At 32.4% G+C, this 27,744-nt stretch overlaps 1 protein-coding gene across 2 annotated transcripts; it reads left to right on the plus strand.

The window, feature by feature from the left end:
- Nucleotides 1-1,223: 1,223 nt before the first annotated feature.
- LOC145313243 (guided entry of tail-anchored proteins factor 1-like) lies at nucleotides 1,224-26,180 on the plus strand. 2 transcript variants are annotated; one of them, XR_013877287.1, is made up of 8 exons: nucleotides 1,224-1,311; nucleotides 1,833-1,900; nucleotides 2,041-2,109; nucleotides 17,167-17,260; nucleotides 17,537-17,601; nucleotides 22,940-23,028; nucleotides 25,103-25,241; nucleotides 26,084-26,180. XR_013877287.1 is itself a non-coding variant. In XM_080152554.1 (7 exons), the coding sequence occupies exons 1-7, from the start codon at nucleotides 1,239-1,241 to the stop codon at nucleotides 25,176-25,178; spliced, it is 534 nt and encodes a 177-aa protein (XP_080008680.1). In that variant the 5' UTR covers nucleotides 1,224-1,238; the 3' UTR covers nucleotides 25,179-25,248. The 2 variants fall into 2 exon arrangements, 1 of the variants encoding a protein (XP_080008680.1); XM_080152554.1 differs by lacking the exon at nucleotides 26,084-26,180 and having other exon boundaries at nucleotides 25,103-25,248.
- The last annotated feature ends 1,564 nt before the right edge of the window (nucleotides 26,181-27,744 follow it).

The following is a 27,744-nucleotide window of genomic DNA, read 5'->3' on the forward strand; positions in this document are numbered from 1 at the left end:
AATATAATTATTGCTTGAAACTTTTGGACTGGACACTCAACTTAGTGAATCAACCAATCAAAATTTAATACAAGTCCCAAAAGTCAAAGAATAAGAAAACATTATTAAAAACTTTAGTGACCAGTGTAATAAACAGTCAAATGTCCCCTCCCCTCCCTGTGAGAATATACTGCTGCACAATAATATATCAGAAATTGAGAATAAGGGAAGATGATGTTGGGCCGGGGAGGAAATTTACATGAACTAGATTTTATCCTTCAAAATTGCATTTTGATTTGTGAATAAAATACATTTGTGATATGTTACAATATATATTATGTAATATAAGACCAGGTGTGACTTTGCCTAGAATTTTAATTTTCAAGGGTATGGGATAATAATATTAGTTTTTCAAGTGCTACAATGTCATTTTATTAAATTTCTTTTGATTTTATTTTTTGTTTTGGGTAACAGGTGAAAAAAAGTAAAACAAACTTGCTGTTATAACAATAACTAATGGCTCCACCTCACAAAATAGTTTTAGGGTTCCTCCCAAACAGCCAAGAACCTGCCCATTATCAATTTTAAAATATATCAAAACCTAAGAACAATAATTCAGTTAGGTATTTAGTTCATATTTGTGAGTACTATCTATTAACTTTTAAAAAAGTATTTTAAGCTTTTCAAATACCATGTTCTTGGCATGTTTGAGACTTAACAGAATTTATGATGTAAATATAATTATTCACCAGTTTAGCCTGGGGTCTGCCTACTAGCAATATTTATAAATAGAGTATTGTAACAGAATGCATTATTTGAATAATGCGTTTTATACACTTACTTATATGCATAATACAAATTTTAACAATTGTACTTAAAATTGAATATTAAGAGAAATAATATGATTTAGAGTAAAGCATGAATTGGAAAAGAATTGATTGCTTTGTGTAATACCTACTTTTTAAAGTTTTAAACTTTTTTTATTATTTAATTGAACTTAGAGCTTAGTTTTTAAAAATATAGGTATATTTTATCATACAAACTATTTAAAAGTTTATAAAGTAGTCATAATCTTCGACTATCCTTAATAAATAGACCCTTTAATGATTAACTTCATATGTTTATAAAGTTGGACTTCATTTTTGTAAACCTCTACTCTGAACTCTCTATCTAAATATTTTTAGCATTCTATCACATATTGGTATGATCCATTATAGCTGGTAATAAATTGTTAATTGTCTACTTTCAGAGAATTAAAAATGTTGCTAATGTTGTGGGGAGCTTTACTCTCCTCTCTAAATTATATTATTAGTCCACTAACTAAATATCTAGGTAAATTAGATTATGATTTTTAAATTTATTGTTACAAAATACGTCGGAGCAACTATCTATAATACAAAGTAGAACGATGTCTTGTCTGTCGCGTTTGTACCGAAGGATCTCGCAAACCGCTGAACTGATCGGGTTCTTCTTAAAAGGGTAGCTTCTCATAGGTTCCGGGAAGGTTTATAATTATTTTGGAGGAGGGTACCACCACCATCCCAAGAGAAATCGCCCCTAGAAAAAAAAATTCCCCCCAAAAAAAGTTTTTAAAACTAAAATAAATATGAAGATTGGGGGGGGGGGGTTATGACCCCACCCACCCCTCCCCTAAAGATTTTTTTAAAAAATCTAAATTAGGTAAATTGGTTTCCCCCTCCTCAAGTGCCCCTAAGAGCCTCTAGGGGCGAAACCGCTAGTTTGAAACAAACTATGTACGTCTGCCAATAGCAAACATGATTTTCGTCTCATAGTGCATCTTAGGAAATAATTTTACTTTTTTTGATTATTTTTAATATAAATTTGTGTTTTAGTCTCTTTTTCATCACAAATAACAGATTCAGAAATTGCAATTATCAAAGAAATCAGAGATTTAAAAAAGGTATATTTTAAATTATTTATTTTATGTTGATATTTTTTTTTATCAAAATATACATATTGTTTCAGATCTTATTATTTTATATTTTTTTATAAGAATTTTGGTACAGTTATTATATGTTTTTTAATCATTTATCTTTTAAGGAGTTATCTAAAATATCAATGATGGACGAGTTTGCTGCTTATGCTAAAACAGAAAGAAGAATTAATAAGGTATAACTAAAAATTAGGGTTGGCAATCCGTCTAATTTTGGACCGGATTCGGATTCTTACAAGAATCCGTCCAAAAATAAAACGTATTCTCTTTGGATTCCGGATTCTTATTTTTTGACGGATTCCGGATTCTAGCAATATTTTAAAAGGCTTTTTTGCGTTTTTTCATATTTCTAGACCCTACAGTGGCCAAAATGACTTTGTTAAAAATTAAAATATATATTCGGACCAAAAAAACTCAAGACGTTAATTTTAGCCTAAAAATTAAGAATCCGAATCCGCTATTAAAAAATGTATTTCGGATTCTGGATTCCAAAATTTCCTAAAAATTGGGCGGATTCGGAAACGGATTGCCAACCCTACCAAAATGATTATGACCGTGTCCATAAGAAGCGCAGCATAGAAAGGGCAGTAAAATAGAAAATAGGAAAATCCAGATATAGTAGAATCTAAAAAAACTTGACATACGGACGGACCAAGTCGTACTGACTGACAATGACTTAATTATAGAGTAGCCACGCTTCTAATAACTATTTTTACCAACGCTATTGCTCTAGCATCTAGGAGCTCTGTTTTCAAAGATAGAGTCAGAGGGCCGAAAAACAGCCTAAAATTAAAATTGGATATCTGAATTCTTGATTTTATTAAAACCAAATGAAAGACACTTTCTTCTAACCTGTTATATAGTTTTTAAATGCGCAGCTTTTCTATAATTAGGGTCGGTCGATCCGTCCGGAACGGATAACTCTTTTCGTTGATTTAGGCATGTTAGAGTTGTCCTATCGATTTCAAACTTTGCATGGTGATTCCTATAGTAGTTAGGTACAAATTAGAAAGCGTAGCAACTATATAGGACAACAATAGGTACAATGTTATAAGCGAAGCATTCCTATAACCAAGTCCTAAAAATGTAAGTATGTCCTTAAACAATATCTTGTATTTCAGCAGTTTTTACCAAATTTACTTACACTTTTATATAAAGAGTGAGCAAAAAAAAATGCGTACCTTTTTAAAATTAAAATTGCGCGTCTTGTGTTAATAGTAGAAAAATGTTATGCATATCGTTAGAACCGTTATGAACTCTATTTTTTAGAAATATAAAAACGAATCCTGTGCTATAGTTTAGGAGCTACGTGTTAAAATGCCCCAACTGGCTTAAAACCTGACTTGCGAGTAAATCATTAATAATTAAAGTATACAAAAAAAATACGTACCTTTTTAAAATTAAAATTGCGCGGCTTATGTTAGTAGTAGAAAAACGTTATGCATACCGTTAGAACCGGTATGATGTCTATTTTCTGGAAATATACAAACGTTTCATGTGCTACGTAAAGTCTAGGAGCTACATGGTAGAATGTCCCATCTGACTTAATACTTGACTTGCAAGTAAATCATAAAAGATTAAAGTATAGGGTGTGCAAAAACGTGTACATTTTAAATTTCAAACTGCTCAGCTTGTGTTAATAGTAGAAAAATGTTTTTCATATCGTTAGAACTGTCATATACTCTATTTTTTGGAAATATAAGTACTATTTATGTGCTATTTGTAGTTATTGAGCTATATTGAAAAATGTGAGAAAACTTGAAAAATGAATCTGTTGTGTTTTAATTTAGTTGGGACATTCTACCACATAGCTTATAAATTTTACATAGCATATGAATGGTTATTATATATTTTTGGATCATGGAATGAAAACAAAGTCATTCCTAATTAGGACAGAAGTCACTGGAAATTGATCTAAGGAAGGCTACTTATGTCCTTTATCTAACAAAATCTAACTTAAGGGAGGTGACTTATGTCCTTTGTCTGACAAATTCTTACTTTAGGAAGGCTGCTTATGTCCTTCATCTTGGAAAACATAGCAAATTCTTGCAAAACATAGCAAATTCTTGGAAAACTTAGCTTTTCTGTCCTTCACATAGCTAATTCTTGCAAAACATAGCAAATTCTTGGAAAACTTAGCTTTTCTGTCCTTCACATAGCTAATTCTTGCAAAACATAGCAAATTCTTACAAAACATAGCAAATTCTTGCAAAACATAGCAAATTCTTACAAAACATAGCAAATTCTTGCAAAACATAGCAAATTCTTACAAAACATAGCAAATTCTTGGAAAACTTAGCTTTTCTGTCCTTCACATAGCTAATTCTTGCAAAACATAGCAAATTCTTACAAAACATAGCAAATTCTTGCAAAACATTGCAAATTCTTACAAAACATAGCAAATTCTTGCAAAACATAGCAAATTCTTACAAAACATAGCAAATTCTTGCAAAACATAGCAAATTCTTACAAAACATAGCAAATTCTTGCAAAACATTGCAAATTCTTACAAAACATAGCAAATTCTTGCAAAACATAGCAAATTCTTGGAAAACTTAGCTTTTCTGTCCTTCACATAGCTAATTCTTGCAAAACATAGCAAATTCTTACAAAACATAGCAAATTCTTACAAAACATAGCAAATTCTTACAAAACATAGCAAATTCTTGCAAAACATAGCAAATTCTTACAAAACATAGCAAATTCATGCAAAACATAGCAAATTCTTACAAAACATAGCAAATTCTTGGAAAACTTAGCTTTTCTGTCCTTCACATAGCTAATTTTTGCAAAACATAGCAAATTCTTGCAAAACATAGCAAATTGTTGCAAAACATGGCAAATTCTTAGAAAACTTAGCCTTTCTGTCCTTCACATAGCTAATTCTAGCAAAACATAGCAAATTCTTGCAAAACATTGCAAATTCTTACAAAACATAGCAAATTCTTGCAAAACATAGCAAATTCTTACAAAACATAGCAAATTCTTGCAATTGGGGTCCCAAACTCAAAAACAAATTTTCAGCGCGATCCGACCACCGGTTCTTGAGATATGGTGACCTGGTGTCCTTGGTATCGACTGTAAGATTTGGGAAATGGTTCGAATCCTTAGTAAATTCCAAAAATATTTTGACACTTAGTCAAATTTTTGAAGAAAAAATACCCAGGTGACACCAAGCGTACCTACTGAGAGGACACCAGGTCGAAAATATTCTAAGTGTCAAAAAATTTTTGGACTTAGAATGTTTTGCAAGAATTTGCTATGTTTTGTAAGAATTTGCTATGTTTTGTAAGAATTTGCTATGTTTTGCAAGAATTAGCTATGTGAAGGACAGAAAAGCTAAGTTTTCCAAGAATTTGCTATGTTTTGTAAGAATTTGCTATGTTTTGCAAGAATTTGCTATGTTTTGTAAGAATTTGCAATGTTTTGTAAGATTTTGCTATGTTTTGCTAGAATTAGCTATGTGAAGGACAGTAAGGCTAAGTTTTCTAAGAATTTGCCATGTTTTGCAACAATTTGCTATGTTTTGCAAGAATTTGCTATGTTTTGTAAGAATTTGCTATGTTTTGTAAGAATTTGCTATGTTTTGCAAGAATTTGCTGTGTTTTGTAAGAATTTGCTATGTTTTGCAAGAAATTGCTATGTTTTGTTAGAATTTGCTGTTTTGTAAGAATTTGCTATGTTTTGCAAGAATTAGCTATGTGAAGTACAGAAAAGCTAAGTTTTCCAAGAATTTGCTATGTTTTGCAAGAATTTGCTATGTGAAGGACAAAAAAGCTAAGTTTTCTAAGAATTTGCTATGTTTTGCAAGAATTTGCTATGTTTTGCAAGAATTTGCTATGTTTTACAAGAATTTGCTATGTTTTGCAAGAATTTGCTATGTTTTCAAGAATTAGCTATGTGAAGGACAGAAAAGCTAAGTTTTGCAAGAATTTGCTATGTTTTGCAAGAATTTGCTATGTGAAGGACAAAAAAGCTAAGTTTTCCAAGAATTTGCTATGTTTTGCAAGAATTTGCTATGTTTTGCAAGAATTTGCTATGTGAAGGACAGAAAAGCTAAGTTTTCTAAGAATTTGCTATGTTTTGTAAGAATTTGCTATGTTTTGCAAGAATTTGCTATGTTTTGTAAGAATTTGCTATGTTTTGCAAGAATTTGCTATGTTTTGTAAGAATTTGCTATGTTTTGCAAGAATTTGCTATGTTTTGCAAGAATTTGCTATGTTTTGCAAGAATTAGCTATGTGAAGGACAGAAAAGCTAAGTTTTCCAATATTTTGCTATGTGATGGACCAAAAACCAATTTTATGCAAGATTTTGCTATGTGAAGGATCAAAAAGCTAGGGTTTGTGAGGTGAAGGGAGGCTACTTATGTCCTCAATCTTGCAAAATCTTTGTTCAGGGAGGCATGTTATGCCCTTCATCTAACAAATTCTCACTTAAGGAAGGCTACTTATGTCCTTCCTAGGAAGGTGACTTCTGTCCTAATTTAGGAATGACTTTGTTTTCTTTCCATGATCCATATTTTTTAAAAATAGAGTTCATAGCGGTTCTAACGGTATGCATAACGTTTTTCAACTATTAACACAAGCCACGCAATTTGAATTTTAAAAAGGTACGTATTTTTTTCACACCCTTTACTTTAATCTTTAACGATTTACTCGCAAGTCAAGTTTTAAGTCAGTTGGGATATTTTACCACGTAGCTCATAAACTATGCGTAGCACAGAAATCGTGTTTATATATCCAGAAAATAGACTTTATACCGGTCCTAACGGCATGCATAACATTTTTCTACTATTAACACAAGCCGCACAATTTGAATTTTAAAAAGGTACGCATTTTTTTGCTCACCCTTTACCTACTGATAAATGATTTCTGACACTACAAGAATTAATGTTTGTTTGTCCTACCGCCTTAGAGCTTCGCTTTTATGGATGTTGTCAACCTTGTTTTATAACAATCACATTGTCTTTTACTTATTATATATTAGATCTTCATAAAAACATAAAACGTTAACATCCTTGTCAAAAGAAAAATAGTTAAAGTTTCTTAATATTTTATAGATTTTGTGTGAGAAATATTGTTGTTAGACTTGCTTGCCTGTTCCATTTGTTCAAATATTATACTTCATCCTGATGATCTATAATATCTCAAGAATTCTAAAAGAATTTGCTTCAGCCTAGTTCAATATAATTTCCCATTACATTGATTAGGTATGAAGAAAAAATATGATAAAGATCAATGAAGTAGATATTAAAATTTCCTCAGTTAATCATTTTAAAACAAAAATTGAAAATTAGGTCTTCTTTAAAATAATATGCAAAGAATAAACCTTTATCCTAAATAACCTATGACTTAACTTAAAACTTATCCCAATAAATGCAGATTTTGTTTAAAAATCAACCTCATTTTGAACTTAAATAAGAACCCCAAAAAGGGTGTTAAAATAGGTCAATATGACCAAACAGGACAATATATCATAGATATTTGTAGCAACTCTTTATTGTATACAAATTCTTAGAGGATAGTTCAGTTCTACAAACTTTACACATAAATTTTGTTTGGACAATTTTTGGTCTACATCGATCATACCAGTTTAATATCAATACAGGGATAGTTCTATGAAAGATATACACAAACAAATCTGTTTATTTTTGGGTGGGTACTTTTGTATAGGGATGAGATAACACCATAGGCGAATCAGGGGTTACCTTGCCTTCCAATCTCAATTAACCTCGTAGCTGATAGGAGAGTTTAGAGGAAATAAAGCCTTTTTCACGTAGATATTTAGAAAAATTATAATTTGTAAATATCTTCTAAAATGGTCTGTTTTTTATTGGAGTCAATATCATGGTTTATGATAGATATAAAATAGATACCTAGAAATAGAAATAATCAGATATAAAAGTATTCAGTAAAGTAGCATGTTTTTATACCTATTAAAAATCTAAATGATGATCTGTTAGAATTTAACAATGAAACACCGTTTATTACCAAATAAATATGGCATGATAGTGAAATATAGGATTACTATAAATTCTCTGTATTGATCAATCTACAAAGTGTTAATATTTCTGTATATGAATAAATCTGAAAATCCAAGTATAATTTCCCCCTGCCTACCCACATAGAAATAATTCTTATCTGCCTAACTCTCCCCCACCTTCTAACTTGTGTATGAACCTGCATAATATTTATTTAAGTTTGACAATGTTAAACTCTCTTGTGTTCATGTGGGTTGATAAACAAGTAAGAATTAAGTTTAATTATTCTTCAAACTACTCTGCCCCCCTCCCTCCCCCCCCCCTGCTTCTGCTAAATTGTAAATAAAGAAATAGTTTTTCTTAAAGTTGTACTGTACAAGATAAGGATTACAAAAAAATATGGTTGATACTGAACTCAGACTAATTAGGATTTAACAAAGAGATACCGCACTATGACATTATTGTATGGCAGTTGCTTTGTCGTAAAAGGGGGACGTAACTGAAGACTTTTTGATGCAGGGGGGGAGGTTTTCTCCGGAACCACTTGATGAACCGTGCAGATTATTTGGACTTAGGCTTTTATGGGTATGAACATCTTATGGTTTCAATATCAACCCCCTACCACCACCCCCTAGCCCCCCGGGGCTCTAAACCCCCCTAAAAATGAACCTAACCTTAATTTTCTCAGAAACCATTAGACCAATAAAGATGATTTCTTATATTTAAGCATATAAACTAACATTTAGATTAGAAGTCACCTCCCTGCCAACAACCCCTAGCCCTCCGGGGCTCAAAAAAAAACCTAGAAATGAACCTAACCTTAATTATCTCTTAAACCATTTGATCAATAGAGATGATTCCTTGAACTTAAGTTTTTATGCTTATAAACTGACTTTTAGTTTAGAAGTTACCTTCCTGCTGCCAACTCTTAGCCCTCCGGGGCTCAAATTAACCCCAAAAATGAACCTAACCTTAATTTTCTCAGAAACGATTTAACCAATTGAGATGATTTCTTAAACTTAAGCTTTTATACTTATAAACTAACATTTAGTTTAGAAGTCACTCCCCTGCCGCCAACCCCTAGCCCTCCGGGGCTAAAAAAACCCTAAAAATGAACCTAACCTTAATTTTCTCAGAAACTATTTGATCAATAGAGATGATTTCTTAAACTTGGGCTTTTATGCTTATAAACTAACTTCTAGTTTAGAAGTCACCCCCCTATCACCAACCGCTAGCCCTACGGGGCTTTAATCAACTCCAAAAATGAACTTAACCTTAATTTTCTCAGAAACCATTTGATCAATAGAGATGATTTCTTAAATTAAAGCTATCATGCTTATAAACTAACTTTTAGTTTAGAAGTCAACCACCTGCCGACAACCCCTAGCCCTCCGGGGCTCAAAAAAACCCTAAAAATGAACCTAACCTTAATTTTCTCAGAAACTATTTGATCAATAGAGATGATTTCTTAGACTTGAGCTTTTATGCTTATAAACTAACTTCTAGTTTAAAAGTCACCCCCCCCCCCTATCACCAATTGCTAGCCCTCTGGGGCTCAAACAACCCCAAAAATGAACCTAACCTTAATTTTCTCAGAAACCATTTGATCAATAGAGATGATTTCTTAAACTTAAGCTATCATGCTTATAAACTAATTTTTATTTTAGAAGTCATCCCCTTGCTGCTAACACCTAGCCCCCCGGGGCTCAAATTAACCCCAAAAATGAACCTAACCTTAATTTTCTCAGAAACGATTTGATCAATAGAGATGATTTCTTAAACTTATGGTTTTATGCTTATAAAATAATTTTTAGTTCAGAAGTCACTCCCCTGCCCCCAAACCCTAACCCTCCAGGGCTCAAAAAAAGACTAAAAATGAACCTAACCTTAATTTTCTCAGAAACCATTTAATTAACAGAGATGATTTTTCAAACTTAAGCTTTTTTTGCTTATAAACTAACTTTTATTTTATAAGTTACCACATTATTAAAAGTTCAGATATTTTGGACTAAAGCTTTTATGTGCATAAAAAATTTTTTTGTTTGGCAGATATATGGTTATAAACTAACTTTTAGTTCATAGGACGCCGACCCCATAGCCCCCCTTGGCTCAAAACCCCCCTAAAAAATGTACCTTCTTAAACTCAAATTTCTAGTAAATTTTTTTAAATATGCAGATATGGTCTGTGAGGGTTAGCCTTTTTTTCGTTAGTTTTGACATATTATATCTGTCCTATTCATTTTAAGCTTTGCATGATGATTTCTTTAGCATTTAGGTACGATTTTCAAAGTGTAGCTACTCTATAATCATTAACAAAAAGCCCTAATGTCCATTTAAAACATGCTGACTTTTAACTTAATGTCACTTTTTGTTGATCCTTAGGTATCATTTAAAAGCTTCTCTGGACGTTGTCATCCGTTATTTAATATTTATTTTACAACCATAGAAGCTATAGTCAAATAAATCTGCACTATACATCAAATTGTTTCTATGAAGGTTAGGCTAATTTTTAGGGGGCTTTTGAGCCATGGGGAGCTAGGGGTTTGGGGCAGGGGGGAATAAGTAGGCATAAGTCCTAGAAATCATCTCTATTGATCAAATGGTTTCTGAGAAAATTAAGGTTAGGTTCATTTCTAGGTTTTTTTTGAGCCCCGGAGGGCTAGGGGTTGTTGGCAGGGAGGTGACTTCTAATCTAAATGTTAGTTTATATGCTTAAATATAAGAAATCATCTTTATTGGTCTAATGGTTTCTGAGAAAATTAAGGTTAGGTTCATTTTTAGGGGGGTTTAGAGCCCCGGGGGGCTAGGGGGTGGTGGTAGGGGGTTGATATTGAAACCATAAGATGTTCAGGTTTATATAAGCTTTGCATGATGATTTCTTTAGCATTTAGGTACGATTTTCAAAGTGTAGCTACTCTATAATCATTAACAAAAAGTCCTAATGTCCATTTAAAACATGCTGACTTTTAACTTAATGTCACTTTTTGTTGATCCTTAGGTATCATTTAAAAGCTTCTCTGGACGTTGTCATCCGTTATTTAATATTTATTTTACAACCATAGAAGCTATAGTCAAATAAATCTGCACTATACATCAAATTGTTTCTATGAAGGTTAGGCTAATTTTTAGGGGGCTTTTGAGCCATGGGGAGCTAGGGGTTTGGGGCAGGGGGGAATAAGTAGGCATAAGTCCTAGAAATCATCTCTATTGATCAAATGGTTTCTGAGAAAATTAAGGTTAGGTTCATTTCTAGGTTTTTTTTGAGCCCCGGAGGGCTAGGGGTTGTTGGCAGGGAGGTGACTTCTAATCTAAATGTTAGTTTATATGCTTAAATATAAGAAATCATCTTTATTGGTCTAATGGTTTCTGAGAAAATTAAGGTTAGGTTCATTTTTAGGGGGGTTTAGAGTCCCGGAGGGCTAGGGGTGTTGACAGGGGGGTGACTTCTAAACTAAAAGTTAGTTTATAAGCATAAAAGCTTAAGTTTAAGAAATCTCTATTGATGCAATGGTTTCTGAGAAAATTAAGGTTAGGTTCATTTTTGGAGTTAATTTGAGCCCCAGAGGGCTAGGGGTTGGGGGCAAAGGGGTAACTTCTAAACTAAAAGTCAGTTTATAAGCATATAAACTTAAGTTTAAGAAATCATCTCTATTGATTAAATGGTTTATGAGATAATTAAAGTTAGGTTCATTTTTCGGGTTAATATGAGCCCCAGAGGGCTAGGGGTTAGGGGCAAGGGGGTAACTTCTAACCTAAAAGTCATTATATAAGCATATAAACTTAAGTTTAAGAAATCATCTCTATTGATCCAATGGTTTCTGAGAAAATTAAGGTTAGGTTCATTTTTGGGGTTAATTTGAGCCCCAGAGGGCTAGGGGTTGGTGGCAAGGAGGTAACTTCTAAACTAAATGTCAGTCTATGTTATAAGCATATAAACTTAAGTTTAAGAAATCACCTCTATTGATTAAATGATTTATGAGATAATTAAGGTTAGGTTCATTTCAAGGGTTTTTGAGCCCCAGAGGGCCAGGGGTTGGTAGCAGGGGGTGACTTCTAATCTAAAAGTTTGTTAATAAGAATAAAATCTTAAGTTTAAGATATCATCTCTATTGATCCAATGGTTTCTGAGAAAATTAAGGTTAGGTTCATTTTGAGGGTTAATTTGAGCCCTGGAGGGCTAGGGGTTGGCGGCAGGGGGGTGACTTCTAAATTAAAAGTCAGTTTATTAGCATAAAAGCTTAAGTTTAAGAAATCATCTCTATTGATCAAATGGTTTCTGACAAAATTAAGGTTGGGTTCATTTTTATGGTTAATTTGAGCCCCGGAGGCTAGGGGTTGGCGGCAGGAGGGTAACTTCTAAACTAAAAGTCAGTTTATAAGCATAAAAGCTTAAGTTTAAGTAATCATCATTATTGATCAAATGGTATAAGAGATAATTAAGGTTAGGTTCATTTCTAGGGTTTTTTTGAGCCCCGGAGGGCTAGGGGTTGGCAGCAGGAGGGTAACTTCTAGTCTAAAAGGTAATTTATAAGCATAAAAGCTTAAGTTTAAGAAATCATCTCTATTGGTCAAATGGTTTCTGAGAAAATTAAGGTTAGGTTCATTTTCAGGGGGGTTTTGAGCCCCGGGGGGCTAGGGGGTGAGGGTAGGGGGTTGAGATTGAAACCATAAGATGTTCATACCCATAAAAGCTTAAGTCCAAAAAATCTGCACGGTTCATCAAGTGGTTCCGGAGAAAACCCCCCCCCCCCCCTGCATCAAAAAGTCTTCAGTTACGTCCCCCTTTGAATTTGTGAATAAACAGCAATATATGTATATTTGTCAATCCGGCCGAAAACCACCTTCCTACAGCAGTAAAAATTATGATTTTCACTGGTTGCGTCTCTTTTTTTGACTTTGAAAACAACAAAGCAAATTTCTAGTGCTGCAACTCTTATTTTTTTACCATTTAACTTGTATCGTCACATGGAATTAAATACTAATCAAATTTCAAGCGAAACGTTATATTTTTCATCTTACTCATATTTTTTTCATCCGATTTCAATAAAAAAACTTCCACTGGTTATTTTTTAAGAATTCTGTAATTACCAATAGGTATGAAAAAACTTCTATTAAGTAATTCTGAAAATGTACTTAGTATTTGACAAAAAATATAAAAAACCTTTGATCCTAACTTGATGTAAAGTTTATGAATTTGAATATACTTGATAATTTTCAACATGATATAATATAATCTCTTACATAAATCTTCCTTTCATCATTTATTAGTAAGTAAAACTAATTAGAATAATAATTTGTTTATCAAATAATTTTGTTTCATAAATAAAACTTTCTTCTTCTAATACTTAATTTAAGGGTGCTTGCTTACATGTGAAGACCGGAGCACCGAAAACCCCCCCCCCCCGCTTAGTTTTGACAAAAATCAAAAATAAGGGGGGGGTAGTTTTTTAACCCCCCGCTTAGTTTTGACAAAAATCAAAAATAAGGGGGGGGTAGTTTTTAACCCCCCCCCTTAATTTTGATGAAAATCAAAAATAAGGGGGGGGTAGTTTTTTCACTGTACAACACGCCAGAAAGTTGAGTGAGGTAAATCAAGTAAATCCAGTAATAAGGAAATTATGCCCCAAAACATGAATATCCCTGTAATAAGGTTTCCCTTCTGGTATACTAGATTTACTTGATTTACCTCACTCAACTTTCTGGCGTAATGTACAGTGAAAAAACTACCCCCCCCTTATTTTTGATTTTCTTCAAAATTAAGGGGGGGGTTTTGAACAAAAAGTCTTTGCCTTTCCCTGCACTTTTCCTCCTTGCCATTTTCCAGACATTAAAAAACTACCCCCCCCTTATTTTTGATTTTTGTCAAAACTAAGCGGGGGGGGGGGGTTTTCGGTGCTCCAGTCTACCACATGTAAGCAAGTACCAATTTAAGTTTTTGAAAGTTAATTTGATGTAGGTAGATTACTTGTTTATGAAATGAAAAAATAATTAAAACATTTATGTCTTATAACCAGTGTTGTGGATCCGCATTGATTGTATGCGGATCCGGATCCTCCAAATTTGGTCAGTGCGGATCCGGATCCGACTCCGGATCCTTGACAATAAAAATGAAATCACCAAATTTTTCAAAAAATATTTGTTCCTTAATCTCGAAGTCAAAAATACTTTTAATTTTTAAGTCTGAACCTAAACCTTAAAGATTGGCTCTCATCACGAGAATGTCTTTGTAAGTGACTATTTTATATAAATTTAGGTAGATTTTTCCATTTTTTCCGCATTTTTTTGAGTCCAAGGATCCGGATCCGGATCCACAACTCTGCTTATAACTGTTCCTAAACTAAGTTTTTCTGTTTAAAATGTCAGATGAATTTTCTCCAAGTTTCTAAATTAAATTCAAATATATACATAAGATGCATCTATTTAAAAAAATTGAATAACTTTTTGGCAACTATTTTGCAGTTATTACAATTCCTTTCTCAATTATAAAATTCCATGGGGTAGTGATTTAAGGCTAATGATCCTTAATATTTACAATACTAGCTGCTTTGACCTTTGTCTCTAAGGGAAAGGGCAGGGGAGTCGTAAAAATAGCATAAAGCCACACCACAAGTTTAATTTGGCTTTATTGAAGTTCAAGTCTTTGCCTATAGATCTTTAGACTTAATAACTTTACTACTTGCAGGGCATATATAGTCTAACAAATTTTGTTCTTTATAGCCTGGGCAAAACAATCCCTATTACCTATTACCCTGATAGATTTATAAACAATCTAGGAATTTATGTTAATTACTAATTTATCTTTATGTTTGTCTTTCAGAGTTTAGATATTTTTTTCCTAGTAATTTATGAACTTAAATAATGAGGTTATATATGTACATATAATCTATAACTTGTATTGCATGTACTGTACACATGCTAAAGTACATGTATTGAATAATATTCTATTTAAGATTCAGAATATCATCGTACACTCAACCTTCTTATAATTAACTTTTTTTTAGAAGAAGAAGATTTTTTTCCCACTGATTTCTATTAGATTTTTTAATATTAAAAAGTTAGTTTGCTCTTTATTAAAAGTATTCGAAAGATTAGGTTGATTTAGACGCTAAAAAGAAGTTTTTAAGAAATTAATATCAATTAAAAACAATTTTATGACTTATAATCAATGAATTTTGGCTCAGCTAATGTTAGGCATTTTGCTTTAATTCATTTATTGTTCATTTTGTGTATCCTATTATATAAAATAGTAACCTTTTTTGTTTGTAGGGTAGGATCTTGCTAACCGCTGAACCGATGTGGTCTTCCTTTATATGGAAGCTTCTTATAGATCCATAGATGGTTTTAGGCTATTACATTTTTATAAAGAGTCCGGATATGGTTTTAGGCTATTTTCTGCCCTCCATATTCCTTCCAATATAGAGCCTTTAGAGGCAAGGGGAGGAGTCGCTAGTATTAACAAAAAGTAATTGAATGATTTAAAGCATATTTTTCAGTATGTCTTGGAATCTTATTAATATCCGTAGGAGTATAACCAGTTCTCAGCCATTCTAAAAAATCATGTATAGCATCATATTACAGGCGATTTTCCACGAAAACTAAAATAAAATAAATATAAAAACCAGTTTGTTTTCCCGAACCATGGTCCTCTTGGGGCTAACACACTTAATTAATTTTTTTTATTTTAATATCCGTGGAGAGCTGTCTTTAATACGATGCGATAAATAACTTTTCCAAATCTTTATTCCATAATATATTTATTTGGTGCATACCTAATATTTTTAATATTTGTGTGGTACTTGACTATCCTGTGATCTCCATCCAAAATTGACAATTATTTAGTTTCCTCTCACACTCTCAAATTCACAGTAGGGTTGGGCCGGATACTTTTTTGGTCGGATACCGGATAACCGGTATCAAGATAGTTTTAATATCCGGTATCCGGCCGGATATCTGGCCAACGCTCGATATCCGGCAAATTACCGGATATCCGGCCGGAAACCCGGCAGTAAAAATCAGCCGGATATCCTGTTTCCGGATAGTTTCAATATCCGGTAACCGGCCGGATATCGAAAAGGGCCGGATATCCGGCCAAACCGAATAACTGGCCCAACCCTAATTCACAGAAATTGTTGGCAAAAGTTAATACTTACTAAAACACCTCAATATTACTAGAAAAGTAGGACAAAGTTAAAATATTATCAAGAATTTATTAGGGTTAAGTTACGCAATAACAAGAATAAAGCATATAAGCCAATTCTATTTCCTGAATGAAAGTTTTGTATTCTAAGCACAAAAATATGTAGGTATAATTTTAAAAATTGACCCATAACCATTTAATTCACATTTTTAAGTCCTTAAAGGACGCCTGCAAGAAATAACACGCTTTAACTGCTGAAAGACTGCCACAAGAAGACCCAATACCCGAAATTTAAAGCCTTTAGCTTCAATAACAAAAAAGTTCTAGGCATTTCAAAATAGCATTTTATGTACAAAGGAATTTTTGAAAGATTTCCAATGCTCATAAAAGAATTAACAATATTAAATTACGTCGCCTAGACACAAAATTATAACCTTATCTTTGTCAGAAACTTAGATTGCCTGTAACATTTTTACAATAAAAACAAATACATTTCATAGTCAAAATCTATGAAAAAAATTCGATTTAGATTGCATTTTTAAACGAAAATCATAGCGGAAACAAAGGGGTAAACTAATACAAGCTTAGCTGTGATTGGTTGTTAAGCTGATTCAGCCTTCTGATTGGCTACAGTACATTCGGTACAACGCAAGTAAAACCTAATTTTTTTTAATGATTTTGACTATGAAAATGGGTATTTTTATTGTAAAAATATAATTAGTTACTGGAAACCTAAATTTATGACAAAAATAAGCTTATAATTTTGTTTCTAGGCCACGTAGTTTAATTTCAAAGTTTTCAACATGAGCATTGCAATTCTTTCAAAATTTTCATTGTACATAAAATGTCATTTTAAAATGCCTAGAACTTTTTTGTTATAGAAGCTGAAGGCTTCAAATTTGGGGTATTTGGTCTACTTGTGGCAGTCTTTCAGCAGTTAAAGCGTGGTATTTCTTGCAGGCTTCCTTTAACCAGAGACTTTCTGATGCACTGAAATTAGGAATTTTAATTATTATCATAATTTTTTTAACTAGTGGTTCTTAAAAAGTTAAAAGCTACAAGTTACAAAGAAATATTTTGTTATCAATTCAATACAGCTTTGTTTTTTTTTCAGTTGACAGAAAGATTAGAGCTGTACAAAACTGCCAGGAAGACCTCTTCAGATAAGGCTTCGTCAGCAATTAAAATCACTCTTAATGCAATTTTAGGTAATTTTTTTTAATAGGAAAGCTACCCTTATGTCTCACTTTTTTCTGACTATTATTTTTTCGCCTTTCTTGTTTTGTAGGTTGATTTCACAATTTCCATTATTTTCTAATTTGTCCAATAAATATACTCCCCCTTTCATACCATATTTTCCTAATAACATATTAGTTGATACCTAATGGGATATCTAGATTTATTAGATTAATCCTTCAATAACTAAAAGTAGTTGAAATTTAATCTTATTGTGAATGTACATATTTTGAAAGTAAGACATTTAGGATTAGTAACAATGATGACTGTATGGAGTTTCTGGGAGGAACCTGTCTTCACTTTGCCAGCTGAGGTTAGTTCACGTTTTTTTGCGGAATTAGCTATCCGACTCTATAGTTAATTATTTAATTAACAAAAATTCATTTCATATTAGATCATGGAGGATATTTTATGTTGTGCTTTTGCCTCTCTCTTTTCTACCATTATAATAATCTTATGATTTACAGAGAAAAAAAAATTTCTACGCATTAATGTACAATATTATACCTACTAGTTTTTTTTTCATGACTGCAAATTTTAAGTAGCTTATTTTTGGTCAAGGAAAAAAGTCTTATGTAAAATAGTTCTAATTGAGATAAAACATTCCTTTTCTGAAACAAAATTTTTGTGTTTTCTGTAGGTACATTTTTGTTAAAACTACTTAATATTTCAGTTACAATAGCAAGAAAAAAAGTTTATATTTTCTTCTTTTTTGCACATCACACAAGATAATGTAAGACAAGGAACAATATTTGCTGATAGAAAGTAATAAAAAAGCCCATTATAAAGTTCTTTTATCTTGGTAAAAATGTTACTCAAGTTTATTTATCCTATACCACAATATATTGAACAAGATTATATTACTTTCTAAAAGTTTTAAATAAAAAAGGTTACACAAATGTGAAATAGTTATTTATGATGATTCCTTGGAAGATTTTAGTCTTTATTATTAGTTTGTCCTTGTGAAACAATTTTAACACTCTACAAGTATTCTTACTCGTTAATTTGAATGTCTGATTTTGAGCCTAGCTTTTTTAATAATTTTTACTTAGTAAACTTTTTAAGGTATTTAAAGCTTAAGATACATAACTAACTAACTACATATGAATAAACATTACATATTATGAACGGCAACTCTATATTCTAGAGGTATCTCTAATTTATTAAATAGAGAGACAAAGCTTCTCTGAAATAGATAACCCAATCAGTTTAATTTTAGCGAAATGTAAACGGACACACCAAAACCCATACTTCATATATTATTGATTTCATGTTTGTAAAAAAATGTCATTTCCATACTAGCTTCTTAAATTCTAGTGCTATCATGCAGGGGGGGGGGGGGGACAATAGCTGTTTATTACACTAGTCCCCAAAGTTTTATAATAACGTTTTCTTATACATTGGCTTACCAACTTTGGGGACTTTTATTGAATTATGTTTGGTTGGTTTATTTAAGGGGGGGGGGGGGGGGGAAGTTTGTACAGTTATAGGAAATGAAAATTCAGTATCAAATTTTGGCCTGGCCGTTTGGGCTTGTTTTTATAGTTATCAACCTAATTCTTTTTGTAAACTCTCTTATATGATTGGATCTACCTGTAAAACTTTGAAAATTGAATTTTGGGACTTTCCTTCTAGGGGCTAGTGGTGCAAAAGACCCCCCCAAACACTAAAATTTTAAGTTATGAGCTTATTTTTAAAGATATCGAGCTGATTTTTTAAATGGAAGCTTTTATTGCATAAATGAGTTGATTAGCCATCCCATATTTCATTTTTGCACCTTACCTCTAGGGGCATATAAGCTCAAAACTTATAAATTTTGTATTTGGGGGGGTTGTTTTACTCCAAAAGCCCCTAGAAGTAAAGTGCAAAAATGAAATATGGGGTGGCTAATCAACTCATCTATGTAATAAAAGGTTCCATTTAAAAAATCAGCTTGATATCTTTCAAAATAAGCTCATAACTTAAAATTTTAGTGTTTCGGGGAGTCTTTTACCCCACTAGCTCCTAGAGGGAAAGTCCCAAAATTCAATTTACAAAATTTTACAGGTAGATCCAATCATATAAGAGAGCTTACAAAAAGAATTAGGTTGATAACTATAAAAACAAGCCCAAACGGCCAGGGCAAAATTTGGTACCGAATTTTCATTTCCTATAGCTGTACAAACTTCCCCCCCCCCCCCCCCTTGTGTGTCAAAATGCTTCAACCACTAATTGTAATTTATAAAAGGGGTTATTTTGTGTATCATCATTGGGGATTTACATCAAATTATCTTTCATTATCCTGTCCCTTGATATCCCTGACTACCATGGGTTCTTGCCATCTTGTATACTTACCCTTTGCAGCCTACAACTCAAAGATAAATCCTGCCTGCCCTAAAGATTAAAAGCATCTAATAAAAAACTCTTCTAAACAAATTAAAATTCTTTTTCTGCATAAAATGAAAGGTGTTCATTATTTTCGCACTTGTTTTACATTATTAAATCTTTTACATTTATAACATAACGAGCTACCACTTCCCAGAAAGAAAGGGAGGGGACAATGGATCGAATATTCAATATTTTAGTGTCTCAAACCTTGGGTACCAGCTTAAAGTGTTCGTGAAGTATTTAGACTGAATTTAGGGACTTTGGGTACTAGTGCACAATTGCCGCGGAATTTGTTATGAATCTAGAAGACAAAAATAAAAAAAACAGACAGTTAATACAATTTCTAGCAGACAAGAAATTTACCTAGATAGGTAGTATAAATAATTTCTGCTGGTTCTAACAAATATTTTTTTCCCAAGAAAATGTCATTTGATGTCTAGAAACTCTACTGTGATATTTGTGTAATACACAATCTAAGAACCCTTCGTGTTGTCTTGAATTTTGGTGGAAGTTATTATTATAAGAGAAGGGATGTAAAAGTTTTAAGATCGATTTTTCTAGTGAATAATTACAGAATGTTTACTTCATTGTGATGTACTGGTAATCTAATTTATAGGTAGATGGGTTTTTTTTCTTAGAACTCTTTCTCATTTAGAGTTTTCTAATTTAGATAACCATTACCACTTTATAATTTTCTTCAAATTTTCTGGATAAATCTGGTTTTCATGGCCTTTCACAGCGAAAACTCTTAAATTGAATAAATTGCCCATTGTCCCCTCTCTTCCTTCCTGACCATTTCCCCTTTGCTTATCTCTCATCAGATGAACTGAATTTAGTTTCCGAAAGTGTGCGTAGCTTCCGCGTCCTATCTCAATATTTGCTACTAGCTAAAAAAGCTTCAAACTTCAAAAAAAAAAAATTAAAATTTTTGAATGTATAATGTATAAATCGTTTATACATTAAATCGCTTTTCCATTTGACCGGAGTCGCTGAAAATAGGGTCTGCAATAATTGGGTTATCTGCTGTACACTTTAGGAAACTAGGGCTCGAATAGGAAATTTATTTCAGCTGATCTCTCATCATTAAATACCAGGAATCTAAAGGGATAAGACAATGGTGGATAAATTAATGTACATCCCCAATGATGATAACCAAAATTACCACTTTTGTAGATTACAATTAGTATTTAAAACGTTTGAACACTCAACTTAATGAACCAACAAATCAAAAAAATTCCCCAAAGTTATTTACCCATTGAAGAAGAACTTTTCAATAAAACTTTGTGGACTGATATAATGCAATAAAAAGTTTATGTCCCCTCCCTTTCAGATTAAATACCCTTAATTTTGTTTATTGTGCAAATATAAATCATTATGCGAAGGTGAATTCACACCAAAATGAAACACTAGAGTGCACCTTTAATGTAAAACTTTTAAAAGGTTGAACAGAAAAACTCACCTGTTATTCGATGCAAAGATTTTAAATATTCAATACAAAGGACATTAGTTTAGAATTTTATATTAACATTGGAAACAAAATATCTATTTTTATCATTGTTTAATCTAGCGGCTTAGCATAGTAACTAGCACGTTTTTTTTTATAAAGAAAGCTTTTTAAGAACTTCAACTTAAAGGGAACGGCGAGTGAGGAAAATAAAGTCATCCTGAAAGGGTAGTTGGCGCAGCACCACACACAAAAAATTAGAGATGGCATAGAAATACCCAAAATTGTGAAAATATATTAGATTTTAAAACCCTCGACTCATAACAAGTTTAACCCCAAAAATTAAGAGAGGGAGGAGGCAAGTTACCTCTAAAATGGCCTAAACCCAAAAAATAATGTCTTTCCCCATGACTTAAATTACTTAATTTTAATATAAATCGAGTAATAGTAATTTTATGCACCATAGTGGGGGCTTTGCGTGGTTGATTTTTTTTATATTTTTATCATAAAGTTTCTAAATCAAACTATAATATAAACAACTTTTCATTAACAATATTTTGGGATAATATCCTTATTTTGTAAATGACATTGATAATATCATTTTCATGTACACAATGTTATGCATCATTGATGAAATGTTCACAGTTCATACAAAGACTATCTTTAATGCATCGAAATAGAATATAAGGATATTTCTCGTATTCATTCGAATCCGGTGGATAGGAACCGGTTCTCATCCATACGAAAAAACTATGTCTAGCATCGTATTATATCCAGCTTTCTACGAATATAAAAATGTACAATCATAAGATTAAAACCAAGGTGCCGAAGGAACGGGCAAAAAAAACTGGTTTTAATCTTATAATTGTACATTCTATATCCGCGGAAAACTGTTTATAATACGATGCGAGAAAAAACTATTCTTATGATTTATACTTGAAAGGATTGGATTTTATCATAATTATAGGGGTCTTTGAAATGCTAAAAAGATATCATTTTCTCTATCATTATAATAAATATATACATAATGTAGTGTATTTTTTACAGTACCAATCAAAAAATATCTAAGTCTATGTATGATATATATTTAAGATTTACTTATGTACATCCTTAATGATGATACACAAAATTATCTCTTCTGTAGATTACAATTATGATTAGAAACGTTTGAACACAACACTTAAAGAATCATCAATCCATCAAAATTCATTAAAAGTTGTTAATAAGAAAACGTTATTAAAAAATTTAGTAATTAACACTGAATGTAAACAACCGATTTATTTTCCTGAAATTTCATATTTAAGAATTAAGTGTATAAATTTCTTGAATTCCGTGATGTTCTTTGCAATATCCTGAATTCAAGTCTTGCCGAGTAAAACTTTGATTAAAAAGTTGGCTGCCTGAGTGGATATAGGATATACGTGGATATATTGACAGGGCAAAATTTATCGTTGATTAAGCTTGCTAAGATGGACCTCATTTATTGGCCAGTTCGTTCATCCATTAGGAGGGGAGGAGAAGGGATAAAGAAGGTGGATGATAGTATCGTTATTTTAGCCAGATGCGAGTATTACTTTTATCAGAGTACATGAAAATCTGGTGCAATATCCCAAGTAATTATATATCGATTGGTGCCTCCTACATAGTGAAAGGGAAAGCGAGGAAAGATTGATTTAAGATATTTGAAGGTTTATTTCCACTAAGTTTCATAATATTTATCAATATATTTTATTATTTAGACAACGAATTTAAACCAATTTTTTTTGGATTTTAAATTTGTTTAGAGATCAAGTTTGTAAGGAAATTGTGATTTTAAATTAATGTATTTGTAATATTTCAGTGGGTATGGCCGCTGGGTTGGTTCCTGTCCAGTCCTGGAGTCCAAGTTTCTGGTGGTATCTCTCTTCCTATTTGGATGATGCTTTGCAGGTTAAAATTTAATTTTTAGTAGCGAAGCTACTCAAAAATTTACCCTGTCTATCCGTTGGTTCGTAACGTTATGTGGCCGGAATTGTGATTTTGTCATCTTCTATTTATCTGTTTATTTTAGTAGTATGAGTTGGTTTCAGTATGGCACGAAGAAAACAAAAAAAAACATGTTTCTATTTAATTCTGAGAAACCGAAAAAGTCATAAATTGTCTAAAACATGCCTAATTTGTGATTTCGAGTTTTTACACCCCTAGTAAAACCATATTTAACAATTCTTATAGACATACAATTTTTGGGCAAATTCAAATTCAAAATTGCTGCTTTGATTAATGTATTTACTTTAAAAATTACAAGTCTCAATAAAGAGAGGGGTAGGTTTCTGGTAGAATCCGTAAAGGTGTGTGTTTTAAGGCTTAAAAATAGTAGTAGAACGATAATATTCACTAAATATGTGTATTTCTTATTGAAAGAACTAAAGACAAAATTTTTTTTTTTTTTAAAGTTAACATAAATTTTTATCGTTCTGCTTCTGTTTTTTCCTTAGGTATAACACATAACCTTTACGGATTTTACCAGAAACCTACCCCTCTCTTTATATAAAATACATAGTTCAGAAAGAACAAATAGTACAAAAAGTAGACACAAACAAAAACATATTGATGAAAAAAGAAGATAGATATAGAAATGGTGTTGATAAATTACTATGGCGCATAGTATTCTAATTATTGGTATTTTTGTCCTATCTTCACAGTTTGAGGAATAAGTAATTATAGTGTTGGAAAAATCTGGATTAAAGCCAAAGTTTTGAAGTCTTTTTTTAATCGACCTTTTAAACCTTTTGGCATTTTGAAAACTAAACAAGAGACTAAATACAAAATTTAGTCAAACTATACATATATCCATGATAATTCTAAATACAATAAGATTACATGTGGCTTTCAAACTGATTAAATATACGCTGGATTAGAATTGGTTCTAAGCCATACTTCATGAATCTTAGCTTATTATAGACAATTTTCATAAAAATGAAATAAAAATCATAATATTTATACCAGTTTTGTTAGTCCGGGCTTTCGGCCCCCCCAGTGATAACAATGCTAGAATTAATCTTATAGTTTTTCATTTGACTATCCGCGGAAATCTGCCTTTAATACGATTAGAAAAATATCTATTCCTACATCTAAGCATGCAACATATGGAAAAACATATTAGACAACATTATTTATCTATTCTTAATATCAAGGGAGAATATACACAAGGACACTGGGCTGTTTATTACACTAGTCTCCAAAGTTTTATTATAACTTTTTCTTAATCGTTGGCCTAACAACTTTGGGGACTTTTATTAAATTTTTGATTGGTTGCTTCATAAAGTTAAGTGTCCAAACGTTTCAAGCACTTATTATAAACTAGAACGAGTAATTTTGTGTATCATCATGGAGAGGAGATGTACACCAATTTATCGGCTATTGTCTTATCCCTTTAGATCCCTGGAGAAAATATGTTAATCAACAATATTATGTAGAAGAAGAATGTATAATTTAATAAATCAATGACCTACAAATGACTATTAATCAGGGTTATAACTACCTATAGAATGAGTGAAAAAAGCTATTTCAACTTTGAACTATAAGCTAAAGATCTTAGAAATCACTGGACTTTTAAGTACAGTGAAGCTGTTATTCAACTTTGACAGGTTTTGGGCTATCTATTGGAAAGGGAAAGAGGTAGGTTATCCCCTCCCTTCCTACCCTTAGTGATATGGCCCTTAGACAACAATCCCCTATAAAAGCTAGGTGTACACCCAATATATAAATTTTTTATATCCTATTTCATTAAGTAGTTAGGGTTTTTGTCTGAAGCTAAAGATCTCAATACATACAAAATCGATTAGGTTCTCTATTTTAGGTAAGCTTTATATATGTCCTGTGATGGTTTTAGGCAATTTATTTAAACTTTTGGATGATTTTAAGCTATTTTTCTAGCCACTCTCTGTTCTTCAGAGTCCCTAGATACTAGGTGCGTAGCCACTATTTGTGTAAAATTTTGCTGAAACCTAAACTTATTTTTCAGATCAAGCTTGCTTCAGCTGCCCAAATTTGCAAGTGTGATGCCTTCCCCTGGATACTCACAGTTGCCTTTGGATTGAGAATAATCAGTCATTATATTTTTCCTTTACAGTTAACTAGTTTAGTGGCACTAATTGTTACATGTAGTGATAGATTAATCCTTATAATAAAGTAAAAGGATGTGTGTTAGTCTGTGTGTCTGTGCCGAAGGATCTCGCTAACCGCTGTACCGAGCGGGTTCTCCTTAACAGGGTAGCTTCTCATAGGTCCCGGAAAGGATTATAACTATTTTGGGGGAGGGTACCACCGCCCTCCCAAGAGAAATCACAATAAAATCGAAAAAAAATTAAATATTCCCTCGCAGAGTGTCGCTAGCGTAGTGGCGCTGCGTAGAGACATGAATTTAACAGCTGATTATTATAGACAAATTATTTCTCAAATTAGATATTTAAAATTAAAAAAAAAAACATTTAAATTCCACTAGAGGCCTCTAGGGGCGTAGCCGCTAGTAAAAGATAAATTAGTACCCTCCCTTCCATCTGTCTATATATATGATTGTAGCTTTTTAAACAATTTATGTTTTAATATGGGTTAGATTTTACTATACTTACATCATTAATTTCTTTAAAGTTTTCATAAAATTCATAAAGTTCCTAGGACAAACACAGTAGTCCCAAACGTCGGAGTGGACAAACGCAGGAGTGGGCACTTAACCTAACCTAACCTATTTTAACCATATTTTAGGTTTTTAAATGCCTAACCCCTGCGGGGTCTTATTTGTATATTCATATCTTAACCTAACATAACCTGTATAGAAATACTTACTTAAATTAATATTTTAACACTCCTGCGTTTGTCTACTCCGACGTTTGGGACTCCTTCGTTTGTCCTGGAACCATTGTAAGATGTCCATACTGCGTATTTAAATGAAAAACATAAAAAATATGTTTTTAATTATTATTACCTATCTATCTTAAACAATTAGTAAATTTTTTATGAAATTATTATTTTTCACAATTGTAATTAATTTCTATCAAGCATTGTTATTATTTATTTCTGAAACAATAAATAAAATATTTGAATTTTATTCTTTTATAATCATCTCTCATTGTTATGTAATTGGAAAAACAGGCTAGGGTAGGTCAATATAGTTAATATAGCGCAACTAATGAACAAGTTTACATAAACAAGACTTTTAATTAGTAGAATATTGTCCAAAAGGAGGATGTGAATAAGAATTTTTTGGGCAGGAAGAGGGGGGGGGGGTTACTCGAGAACCCCTTGACCAAAATTGCGCTAACTTCGGATTTAAGCTACTATAGGGCTAAAGTTACTTTAAAAATTATCGTTGACCGCCGTTTTCCGCCGCCGTTAAAAAATGTTATTGCATTTCTCTCCGAATTAGTCAATTTGGAATCATTTGAGACCATGTTATTCTATGACTAAATAAACAGTGATTACGATAAACTGCTTATTTGAATACCACCTTCACGAATATGAGTTTTATTATTCTGGTTATTTAGTTTAAAGAAGAAAAGAAAGAAGTAAACTAAACTACCATAGGCGTCCAAGGGGGGGGGGTAATGGGCCATTTGGCACCCCCAAACGATTTTGGGGGTGCCGTAGGCACCCCCAAAATTTTTTGAACAATACCCCCCCCCCAAAAAAAATTACCCCTACCTTGGGGGTGCCGTAGGCACCCCCAACGATTTGGGGGGGGTATTTACCCCCCCCCAAACCATTTTGGGGGGGTAATTACCCCCCCCCCCCCAAAATAAATGTTCTTTAAAAAAAATTTTTTGGGGGGGGTATTTACCCCCCCCAAATTGAATGTTCTTAAAAAAAAAATTTTACTGAAAATTTTTTTTTTTGGGGGGGATCTATGATGTAATTGTAAAGCACTGAAGATTCCATAAAATAGATACCTAACTAAATTAAATATTTCATTAAATAATGAAAAAGAATTTCTATAGGCGATTTCTTTTGGGAGGATGTCAGGGTGTCTCAAAACTAGTTATAAAACTTACCAGGACCTATAAGACGCTTCACTTTAAAGTATAATCATATTGGTTCATTGGTTAGTGAGTTAATTATTGTATTTTTATGTTCTAAAGAATGAGATACTACTATATATTTGAATAGTAGTGGCGCCCTTAGCATCTAAGAACTCGTGTTTTCTAAAGGGTAAAAAGGGAGGAGAAAAATTGCCTAAAACCACTCAAAGGATTGACCTATAATAGTGTGGAACCATCATGGGATCTATGTGAAGCTTTCCTAAAAAGGAGAACTCAGTATTAAAAGTAATGAAATCTGAAGCTATAGTCAAATAAACCTTACTTACTACTTTATGTTATAGGATAGTACTTATTAACTTAATAGATTAGGTAGGTGCTTTTTTTACATAATTAAATTACCCCCCCCAAAAATTTTACCCCCGGGGTAAATTAGTTTGGGGGGGGTAATTACCCCCCCCAACAGGTTTGGGGGGAGTATTTACCCCCCCAACAGACTTTAGGGGGGGTAATTACCCCCCCCGATCAAATTTTACCCCCGGGGTAAAAATTTTGGGGGGGGTAAAAAAAAATTTCGGCGCGCTTCAAGCGCCATTTTACCCCCCCCAAACACGAATTACCCCCCCCCCCCCTA

This window comes from Acartia tonsa, chromosome 3, assembly GCF_053477335.1.
Source record: "Acartia tonsa isolate MP-2025a chromosome 3, ASM5347733v1, whole genome shotgun sequence".
NCBI classification, from domain to species: Eukaryota; Metazoa; Arthropoda; class Copepoda; order Calanoida; family Acartiidae; genus Acartia; species Acartia tonsa.